The 11,364-nt window shown below is 39.2% G+C and overlaps 1 protein-coding gene across 1 annotated transcript; it reads right to left on the bottom strand.

Moving 5' to 3' along the window:
- Positions 1–2,099: 2,099 nt before the first annotated feature.
- On the bottom strand, positions 2,100–10,061 carry ABRA (actin binding Rho activating protein). The gene is made up of 2 exons (XM_008054346.2): positions 9,338–10,061; positions 2,100–2,687 (listed from the first exon to the last, which is right to left on the bottom strand). Exons 1-2 carry the CDS (start codon positions 10,003–10,005, stop codon positions 2,210–2,212), a joined length of 1,146 nt encoding a protein of 381 aa, XP_008052537.1. The 5' UTR covers positions 10,006–10,061; the 3' UTR covers positions 2,100–2,209.
- Positions 10,062–11,364: the final 1,303 nt, after the last annotated feature.

The following is an 11,364-nucleotide window of genomic DNA, read 5'->3' as shown; positions in this document are numbered from 1 at the left end:
TAAATAAGCTTCTCTTCCTCTATTAAGTGTATAAGTTGGAAGCAGTCCACTCACGTAAGCTAGAAAATCTGGATTTCTCCACATAAATCAATTCATAGAGCTCCACATATAATCAAATTCATTGTACTGCCAACGTTAACACCAAAATATTTCTCAAACCTATCCTCTCTTCTCTACCAATGATTATTGACTATTTCAGTCCTGTATTACCTCTTACTTGAACTTCTGTGTCTGGATCCTAGGTCATGACCTGCAAATACATAGTAAAAATACTGCACTCCAGTTTGGGGGACAGAGTGAGACTCCAACTCAAAAAAAAAAAAAAAAAAGAGATGAGACTGACAAGTAGGACCTCATCAAACTGAAAAGCTTCTGCAAAGCAAAAGAAACCATTAAGAGTGTGGGAAGACAGCCCACAGAATGAAAAAATATATTTGCGAACTATGTATTTGACAAAGGCCTAATATCCAGGACCTATAAGAAACTCAAACGAGCTTATAGGAAAAAAGCAAACAGCCCTATTTAAAAGTGGGCAAAGTACACAAATAGACACCTTTCAAAAGAAAAGATACAAGCAGCCAACAGATACATGAAAAAATGCTCAACCTCACTAATTGTCAGAGAAATGCAAATCAAAACCACAATGAAACACCACCTAACTCCAATCGGATAGGCATCATTAATAACTCAAAAAGCAACAGATGCTGGAGAGGATGTGGAGAAAAGGGAACACTTCTACACTGTTGGTGGGAGTGTAAACTAGTACAACCTCTGTGGAAAACAGTGTGGCAATTTCTAAAAGATCTAAAAATCGACCTTCCATATGAACCAGAAATCTCCCTTCTGGAAATATACCCAGAGGAACTCAAACCGTCTTCTACAATAAAAGATAATTTTCTCTTTAAGAAGATATTGTAACCTTTCATTTGAAAGAGAATCATGCAGGAAACAGATAATTTCTATAAGAGTTTAATGCTTATTATTTTGAAGTATATTTTGACATTAATTTTTGTATTTAACAACAGTAATATCAATGCATTTTAGTAACTTTCACTGAATTAAAAAAATTGACAACTAACACATTAGTATCAAATAATTTTCTCCTTGCCACCATAACTTTTTTTATACTGGCAAGACTAATATTACTGTTTTATGACTTTCAGACATTTAGTAATGTTTTCTTAACAGCATGAGGAAAATTAAGTATCTCAAATTTGTTTTTAATTCACCAATGATTTTATGAGAATCTTACACTGAAAGTTTCACTTCATAGAATTTTCTGTATTTGTCCATTGTGCATTGACTTAAATGTAAGTAGCATGACTCATTATATGCTGACATGTACCAAAACAATAAACTTCAGGAAGTTCTGCAAAGACAAGTAAATCTGAATGTCCTATCTCTGGTTTACTTTCTTAGTGAAGGTGAACATAACTGCCTTTGTTGGCACTAAGATGGCAAGTGGTGTTTGTTTTTGTGGGATTTGCTCAACTCACACAGCAAAAGGAAGGTTAATTCCTACTGGAAACCTGCTAGAATCTAAGTCCACAGAGGAACTTCAACAATTTCAACATCATATGGAAAATGTAACTTTTTATATACTATTTCTCTGTTTTGTAAGTGATACTATAATAAAAACAATACTACAAAGTCAAGCTTATTAGACAATTTTAAGTTTAGTTTTACCAGACATAATGAAATTTTCTTTTTACTAAGAAATGACACATTATATTATGTTCTGCTGATATTTATCAAAAGTCTGCATTCTTAGATGTAATGTTTAATTAAAAGTCTTATAATAATTTCTGGAATGAATAGCCAAATATTTTGCCTTAAAAAAGGTAAGTGGCTGGGCACTGTGGCTTGTACCTATAATTTCAGCTATTCAGCAGACTAAGATGGAAGGATTGCTTGAGGCCAGGAGTTTGGGGCTAGCCTGGGCAACACAGGAAGACCCCAATCCCCCCCAAAAGTTCGTGGAATTTCAAATATTAATACTAATACTGTATATTAAAATCATCCCATGTGCCTTCTGAAATACTCTGCATGTGTTTTCTCTCAATCTTCAAACTTCCTCATAGAAAGAGAATACCAGAAAGTCATTTATGTAAAAATGGTTTAATACAGAGAGTTTGCCTTTTAATGTAAATACATTAGCATGTAGCATTAAGACAGTAGGGAGTCCAGTGTGGCTTTTGTGGTTGAAGGTTCACTCCAGCAGAGTAATCACAACATGGTCATCTCGGCCTTGCCACAGCATCTCTCCTTCGAAGTCTACCAGTCCATGTTTCCTGGCACGCATGAGAATGCCCACAACTTTATCTGAAATACGAACGTATCTGTCAAAGAGATCTCCGAAAGTCACCTGGATCTTGCCGTCGCGCCTGTGGCGAGCCATTGTGCGGATGATGAAGCACATGTCCTTAATCTCCCGATAGATGTGCTCCTCGGCTCGCTTGGCCCTTTCCGCGGTTTTGGTTCCCTCCTTGGGACGGCCATAGCCCTCATCTCCCTTGTGCAGCCGGGTGGACATGGCCAGCTGGTAATCAAATTCCTCACTGAAGGGGTTGAGCTTCTGGGATTGCATGTGTTCATCAGCCCACTGTTGCCATCTCCCTTTCAAGCTGCCCACCTGACTATGTCTCCGCTGGGCTTTGCAGTTGAGTTTCTCTGTAAATTGGTTTGCCCTAAAGGAGAGAGGGAGTGAAGAAGTCGGATGTTGATATTTGAACACCCATGTGTTGCTTTTCTTTCGTGCTTTCCATGCGTATGCGTCTCAATGTAAGTCTTTATCATTTTTTTAATTATAAAAAATAAAGGCCAGTGCAATGGTTCATGCCTATAGTCCCAGCACTTTAGGAGGCTGAGATGGAAAGATTGCTTGAGCCCAAGAGTTCAAGACCAGCCTAGGCAACATGGCAAGACCCTGTCAGTACGAAAATAAAATAAAATAAATTAGCCAGGTACGGTGGGATGCACCTGTAGTATCAGCTACTCAGGAGGCCAAGGTGGAAGGATCGCTTGAGCCCGGAGGCCAAGGCTGTGGTAAGCTGTGTTCATGCCACTGCACTCCAGCCTGAGTGACAGTGAGACCCCAAATTTTTTTAAAAAACTAGAATTAAAAGAAGAAAAATCAAACACAGCCCCACCATTATCCTTAGTCTGGTATATGTCTTTCTAGATTTTCTCTGAATAACAGTAATGTTTTAAGCATGATAATGATATTAAACTCTATTTTAAAACAAATTAAAGCTTCCTTACATAAAGTTAATGCAAATATGTATATATTAAATGTGAGTAACAGTTTAGAACTGGAATCTATAAATGTACTCAGGAATCCAGTCCTTATAGGACCTCTGAATTCAGCTATCTCCCAAAGATGGGGATTATACCATCACACATACTTTGTAATATTTAGTCATGTATAAATTTTCATATATGGATTTTTAATGAGAGCATATTTAGAATAGTATCAATGATGTACCACAAACTTTGAAATATCAAGTCCTGAAAAAAACACTAGTTAGCAATCGTAACATTTACTGAACACTATGTGCTGGCATTTTTCTAAACACTTTTAATTAATATTTCCCAAAACCATTCCATGGGATAGGCATTATTCTTTCTACCTCACAGAGGAGAAAACTGAGACCAGAGAGATTAAGTAACTTTTTAAATTGACAAAACTATTAAGTGGTAGAACTAGAATTTGAACCAACATTTAGATGGCTACAGAGCCTCCAAGTAACTACTACGATGTACTCTTCTAAATCAGAGGCAGAGATAGGATTTAAACAAAAAATTGTCTGAGGCTAAGGTCACTGCTCTTTCTACTATGCAGTGATGCCACTCAGCAGGCAAGTTCGGCACCTAGTAGAGAAATTAGCTGTGTTTTAAATGTGTGCAACCCTGGAATTTAGAATGAATTTTCTTACTGAAAAACAAAACAAAAAATAACAACAAACCAGGCTTGCAAAGTGTAGACCAGTAGTGTCATGAAGGTGCAGGCCTAATTTTAAAATGGGCAAAATTTGTCTTTAAAAGACTCTCCTGACATTTTTATATCTCCAAACTCCTTTACTTTTTCCCTAGGTCTCTCTGCCTTCACAGGTAAAATGTGAACTTGAACGGTCTGAAAGAGATTTGTACTACTCATCCTCATCGGCGACCAACCCTCTGTTCTCCCCAACACCAAGTGGTGTCATACTTGAAGTATTGGGATCGGAGATATTCAAGTAATGCTGAAACTATTTATGTGACTGGCAGCCTGAGTTAGCCTCAGAATTTACTGTTCAAAATTCAGGAGCAGATCAGACTTCAGTATCCCTCGATCCAAACTCACTTCCTGAAATCTGGTTATCTAAATGCCGGAACCAAACAGACATGGACAAGGAGGAAGACATACTTGCATTCACATCATTTTCAAAAAAAGGAAATGGTATCCACTAGATGGCGAACTTCCATTAATTCCAATGCTTTGTTTTTTTTCAAAAGTTCTACCCTTGCTACATTCAGCTATATTCGTAATTTATAATAGAATTGGAATTGGAAATGCACAGCTACATATAACACTAGTATTCTTTATAGACACATGAATAAAAGTGCATGGCAACTAAAGTTAACTGAGAAAAAGCAGCATACAAAAATCGCATACACAATTATTATAACTTTAAAAAATCACATATGTATCAAACAGTGCTAAGAGCTGCACCACCCTGAGGTGGAATGGACTTCTCTGCCCTGCTTGTCCTCACTGTCACCTGCCTCCCCACCGACTATCCTTGTTCAGCTGCCCACAGCTTGGGCTTTCCAATCTAATTACCAAAGAAGAGAAAGCCCCTGTTCTTTTGGAGGTATGCTCATCAATGACAGGTATAATCAGCCAGCCCAAGGCCATCTTGGTAGAACTCAGATCTCATGCCAGACTCCAGGCTGGGACATCCTGCCAGATAAGAGACTTGAAATATCTCTGAAGAAATTGAGTAGTGCAAGTCATTAATTCATACTTTGTCTCCTGAGTACCAGCTATGGCTCTGTCCTACTGTGTAAGTCATAATACATCCTGGCTTTAAGAAGCTTCTGGGTGCTTTCACATTCCTTCCATATTTTATTAAATTATTTGTAACACCTACTGTATACCAGGCATTGTTTTAGGTACTTACTGGATCTTAAATAATGAAAAAACAGTACATAATCACTAATAACATTTATAAGAATACTCAGAGCAATACAAATTTGAGTTTATGGTACAATTGTAATGCTATAAAATGTATATGCGCTATGCTGAAGAATTCAATAGCTATGCTCAGTTGAAAATAATATGTTAGCAGGGTTCGGTGGCTCAGCCTGTAATCCCGCAACTTGGGAGGCTGAGGTGAGTGGATTGCCTGAGCCCACAGGTTCGAGACCCACCTGGGCAACTTGGTGAGACCTCATCTCTACAATAAATCAAAAAAATTAGCCGGGTATGGTAGCATGCGCCTGTAGTTCCAGCTACTTGGAAGGCTGAGGTGGAAGGATCGCCGGAGCCCAGCAGGTCGAGGCTGCGGTGGCCAGTAGTGGCCACTGCACTCCAGTCTGGGCAACAGAGTGAGACTCCGACTCAAAAAAAAAAAAAAGAAATGAAAAAGAAAAGGAAAATAATATGTTAATCTCCAGGTGACAGTTGAATTTTTTCAAAATTCTCTGTCATGTTGGTACTATATTAATTTTATAACTTAAAGGAAGCAAACAAAAGATACATACTCAAATTAGCATCCAGAGGTAATTTGTTTAAACTGTGTATTATATGGGTTTCTGATTCTTAGATGTAGTTTTCATTTCCTTTTAATTTTTAATTAGGAACTTAGATTCCCTGAGTGTTGGAACTCAATGTCATTGGGATAAGGCTCACCATCACACAATATACCTATGTGACAAATCTTCGCATGCACACCTGATTCTAATTTTTTAAAGGCAACCTGAAAATTTGTGATTAGAGGTTATGCCATCTGTCCTGTTATCAACTCGGTTTAAGAGCCAGGGCTGTGATTCTCCTCACAAATTGAAATGAGTCTATGGAAAGGCTTCCCAACTCTAGAATTAGGGGTAGGCAGTAGGAGGCCATACCTTTGCTTCATTTCTTGTGAAGCCCTTCAATACAGTTGCATCCAAATCCTGAACTTTGGGAGTTTTGGGGATTTTGTTAATTAAGCTAACTCTTTGATCTCCATTTTATTCCTTGAGTGTATTCTCTACTGAAAGTAGTCTAGCATAGTGGTTAAGAATGCAGGCTCTGACATCAGCCCCCAACTTCACCACTTACTCATCCTGTGCTTTGGATATTTTTTTTAGCATCTCTGTGTGCCAGTTTCCTTATCTATAAGATGGCATCTCATGCTCAACTACCATTAATTTTACTGACTAGAATTTGGAGGACCAGCTGGGGTTCGGTGGCTCAGTCTGCAATCCCAGCACTTTGGGAGGCTGAGGCAAGTGGATTGCCTGAACCTGGGGGTTTGAGACCAGTCCGGGCAACTTGGCAAGCCCTCATCTCTACAACAGACAAAAAATTAGCCAGGCGGGCATGGTAGTGCATGCCTGTAGTTCCAGCTACTTGGGAGGCTGAGATGGAAAAATCACCGTAGTTCAGCAGGTCGATGCTGGTGTGGCCGTGAGTGTGCCACGGCACTCCAGCCTGGGCGTTGGAGTGAGACTCCAACTCAAAAAAAAAAAAAAGAATTTGGAGGACTGGGTGGGTGAGTGATTGGTGCTTTAATCTTGGACCTTTACTCTCTGGGAGAGAAATCAAATTGCCTTTGTCTAGAGGGACTGAACCCAAAAAGTCATATACAATCAAAAGACTAAATATTTTAAAAATAAGACAAAACATAAACCATTTTCATAGTAAAACCCCAGTTAGGAAAAACACTATAATAGGTAAAGAAATTATCTATTTTTCCATAACACTTGATTTGTTTCTATTATCCATGGAATATCTTAACTACTAAGAAACTTCTTCTTTCTACTTAAACATCCATAATACATTATTCTCTCTCTATTGGCAGATAACAGAGAGAGAATGGTACCTGTAGTTAAAAATAAGTGAACAAAAAGGCCTTTCAGATTGGCTTACTCAATAATGGCACTCATTCCTAAAACAGTATTTGAGAGTCCCATCAGGCAAAAAGTCACATTAGGCTTCTGCTGAAGTTTCCTGAGCACAGCTAGGATTACCACTGACATTAAGAACTTCTGTTGCTGTGTACAACATTCTGGTACCCCACGTACTCTAAGACTGAGGAACAGGAAGCAAAGAAGGGAAGAAGAGATTTAACAACTACCACTATTCCCCAACCTAGACAGCCAATCTCCCAGCATCTTGAAGGGTTGGGATCACCAGTCCTAACTCCTTGCATTATTATGGTTTCAACTTACTAATTCACTCCCCTGTGTCCAATGCTTGACATAGTTAATATTAAAAAAACTCCACGAAATACTAATTATCACATCCATTTATAGATGAGGCACAGAGATACTCAGGATCTCCAAAGTAACCATGATTCAAACCCAATTGTCTCTCATTCAAAGCTTTTGCACATCAACACACTAAGGTGCCCATTTACCTGCCTGATTTCAGGAACGCTGAGCAGGGTCCTGCATCCAGGTTCTATTTTAAGGGGAGACAGTTTAGTCAGAGGATGAGATTCAGGGCCAGAATGTTTGAGTTCAAATCCTGTGGGCTGTAAAATCTCATACAAGTTTCCCAATATTTTTATATTAATAGGTGTTAGTACTATACCTACTTTCAAAACACTGCATTTTGAGTAGGGCAAGTCTCACCTTTGCACTACCTTGCTGAGTAAACTTTTTCTTGGAACTAATGCGTTCTCATCCCTGAAATGAGTTAATATCTACATTATAGAATTGTTAAGATTGAAAAGACAAAGCATTTAAACACTCAGCACACACTAAATGTATGACAGATTGTTATAATTACCTAAATTTGTCACTTCATTTTTTTCTTGAAAGCTTGCAATGTAGTAGTTCTACTTCTTTCAAAACCCCTTTAAATTTAAAACTAAAAGATAGCTCTTTGCCAAATTACGTAACCAGTTTTGTTCTTAATTTTATTATTGTTCCAAAAGGCTTTGAATAGCACATTTGTACATCCAACTGTTCCTAAAAGGAGTCAGTGTATAAGAATTATGACATCAGAGACTTTTCCTATATTTTGATGCCCTGAAGTTGTGGAGTGAGATATCCCGACTTTCTGCTATGAGGAGTTACTGTCTTAAAACAAATGTTTCAGTTTGATTCTGTGTATGTGTACTTAACATCTAAATGTTCTAGGATTATGATATTTTAATTATTTGTCTTTGTTTACAAATAGGACAGACCTCTTCTTGAAAGTTCAAAAAGCTGCTAAATAATAGAATCTATATGAGTAGTAGTTTTCATGTGTTGAATGTCTGTGGCAAGCACGGTGCTTGGTGCTTTTATTTTTTACTTTTCTCAATCCAAAATAACGTCTCTCAAAAGCTTACTGTTGCAGTCATTTTACAAACAGGGAAGTCAGCTTAGAAAAAGAACTAGTTTGGTACAGACCTGAGATTTGAACCTGGGTCTCTCTGACTTAAGAGCCTGCTCTCTAATTAGAGAGCAGTCTTTCATCTGTTTATGGAGTTATAGAGATCTGTGTTCCATAGGTTCTGTTTAAGCAGACATATCTTCTGATAATATTATAGACATCAGGGGCAAGATAAAAGTTTCCCAGACCCTAACCATTTACTATCCCATAAGATACTATAAGAAAGAGATTGGCAGTAATGGAATACTGCCAGGGTGGGAGTGGGAACACAATATCAACATCAATAAGGGTACCTGATCTCAAACCAGGAAAGTGGGGACCAAAGGGAGACCCACACTTTACCTGTATGATGTCCACTTGTATACCTAATTCTGAATTGCACCCCATATCTTTTAAAAAAAAATTTCCCTAATCAGCCTATCAGAAAGCACTGGTCTCTCAAAGAAGCGCACCAGTTTGTTGCTTATTATAAAATGAACTTAAAGAATTCACCCCAGACATCCTTTCTGATGGCTTCATCTTTGTTGGGGCTAAAACTTGGGCATTCAGTTCAAATAACAGAAGCAGGCCCTGATCACGGGTCCATGCCTGATGTTGGCACTGCCCTTCCAGCCTAAGGACATGCCTCTGCTGTGGTCCTTATGGCCTGCCTAATGTTTGCAATCCTCATTCTAACTTTAGTAAGACATCCCTGGCTTTCTGGTTTCCCAGAGCTAGTTGGGGCTCAGTGTGATCCTGGGACAGGAGTAGGAAGATGTGTTAACTTACTGGGAGGGCAAGGGACGCTTGATCCTGGTGGGGGCCACCTGTACTCCATCCTGTTCAGGCCTCTCTTCAGCATCTCCTCCGTAGCCGCTGTCTTCTGTGTCTACGCTGTCGCTTCTCCACTTGGGTTCCTCCTGTTCCATCACTTTCCAGCCCTTGGTCAGCTCAGACACCAGGTTGGCGCATCTTCTCCTCCGAGTCGGGGAGCCATGGCCCTGGAGGATTCTGTCAATGTCACTCTCCAGCTGCCCAGGTTCAGGCATGCCACCGTCCTTCTCATACCTGTGACTGAGGTGGTTCACGTCCCCTCCTTTCTCATAAGCCTTACTGACCACTGTTTTGGTCACCTCTTTCCTTTTGATGTGGGAAACCTCAGGGGCCTCCTCTGAGCTTTGTCCATCTCCATGTCCCTCTGGCTTTTGGGATGGAGACTTTGGGGCACTCTGAGCTTTCTGGTGAAGAGTGGGACTTAGGACTGTTGTAGGAGGTTGAGGTAGGTCCTGGGTCCCTCCGGGCAGCCAGCCTGCTGGCTCCTGGGCCTGCCTGGTGCTATTCTCATTCGCCCATTGCTGCCAACCCCGGGCCAAGCTGATGACGAGGGTGGCCGTGCGTACCTTTCGGAGGGCGCTCTTGGCTGGGCTCTCCTCCCTCTCCTTTTCTCCCGGAGCCATGCTACCCACCTGTCTCTTCTCTGCTGGTAATCTGGGCACTGGCTAAAATGAGTGTGGTCCAGAGGACTGTCTGCGATTTAAATAGAAGCCGAGTGGGGGTGGGGGGTAGGACAGCTTGATGACGGTGGAAACTATGTAAAGCATTCCTTGCCAAGATATGGTGCCTTTGCTCTGATGATGTTCTTTTTTTAAATCCTGACAGCTACAGTTTCATCACAGCAGAGGGACATCTCTGCTGGCAAAGGACAGTGACATGCTCACTCCCTTTCTTCTCCAAGGGCCAGAGTAGAAATTACTGGATCAAGTCATGGTATTCAGTCCTATGTCTTTCTTGACCTTAATATGGTCCTACCATTTATAGGCACCTACAGTATGTGTACAAATTGTGCTAGGAACATTACAGGCTTGTTCCCATGTAAACCTCAGCACCCTCAGTACAGCTGATAATTAGTTCCATTATATAGCTAAGTAAAATAAAACCCAACTTCCTGCAATGAATAATATCTGAGATTCAAACTCAGATCTGTCTGATTCAAAGTTTATGCCTGCTTTCATACTAGTTAGCAAAGATCCTAAGTTGCTTTTTTTTTTTTTCTTCAACTCGTTACAGATAGACCTTAGATAATCTTATCTAAACTTCCTTTTCCAGATGAGAACATTGAAGTTCAAATTGTGGGGACTGGACCAAGGTTCAGATGATTAGAGGCTCATTGTGTCTAGTCCCAGGTTGGAATTACTTGTATAAACAAGTAATGTTAATTTACAAGATGATAGTCAGAATTTTGGTCCAATCATTTCAAAAATAAATTTAAATACCTGCACACACATTGAATTTTAGAAATTATTATTAGAATAAATCTTTTCAAATATTTTGCTTAAAAAGACAAAATAAATGAATGCAAAAAAATTTAAAGACAAAATAAATGAATGCAATCAGAAGCACACACCCCCTTCTTTGTTTTTTAATAACACAGCCTTCCTTAGCTGGCCTTTGGGTTCATGTAGACAAAGATACTTTTTCAACTCTCAAAACAAAGATTGAAATGCAATATTTTTAAAGAATAACTGAAAAGACAGGTCATATGGACAGAAAGAGAACCATCTTTGCTGTGTATTAAACCATGTAAAAGTGCCTGGAGCTCAGCAATGAATAATTTTTTAAAGTAAGACCATATTTCTCATTCATCAGTTCTATTAGGACTTTAAAACTATATCTTTTCCTCCAATTGTGACATGCAATTAAACTTACTAATCGAAAACAGCTGTGTAAGAGCATTAAAAAAGTTATAAATGTTAATTACTTCTGATAGTGAGACATTTGTTTTGAAAAAAAGTTAATGTTAGTTTTTTGTCATGTGG

Source organism: Carlito syrichta, unplaced genomic scaffold (genome assembly GCF_000164805.1).
Source record: "Carlito syrichta isolate Samal-C Ts95f unplaced genomic scaffold, Tarsius_syrichta-2.0.1 Scaffold78725, whole genome shotgun sequence".
In the NCBI taxonomy this organism is placed as follows: domain Eukaryota; kingdom Metazoa; phylum Chordata; class Mammalia; order Primates; family Tarsiidae; genus Carlito; species Carlito syrichta.
Note: the sequence above shows the minus strand (reverse complement) of the source record. Positions and strands in the feature narration are given on the sequence as shown.

Coding starts and splice junctions, on each gene's coding strand:
- ABRA (XM_008054346.2), bottom strand. CDS start 10,005: ATGGCTCCGGGAGAAAAGGAGAGGGAGGAGAGCCCAGCCAAGAGCGCC. Junction 2,688..9,337: donor AAGCGTCCCTTGCCCTCCCA/GTAAGTTAACAC, acceptor TCTCTCCTTTAG/GGCAAACCAATTTACAGAGA.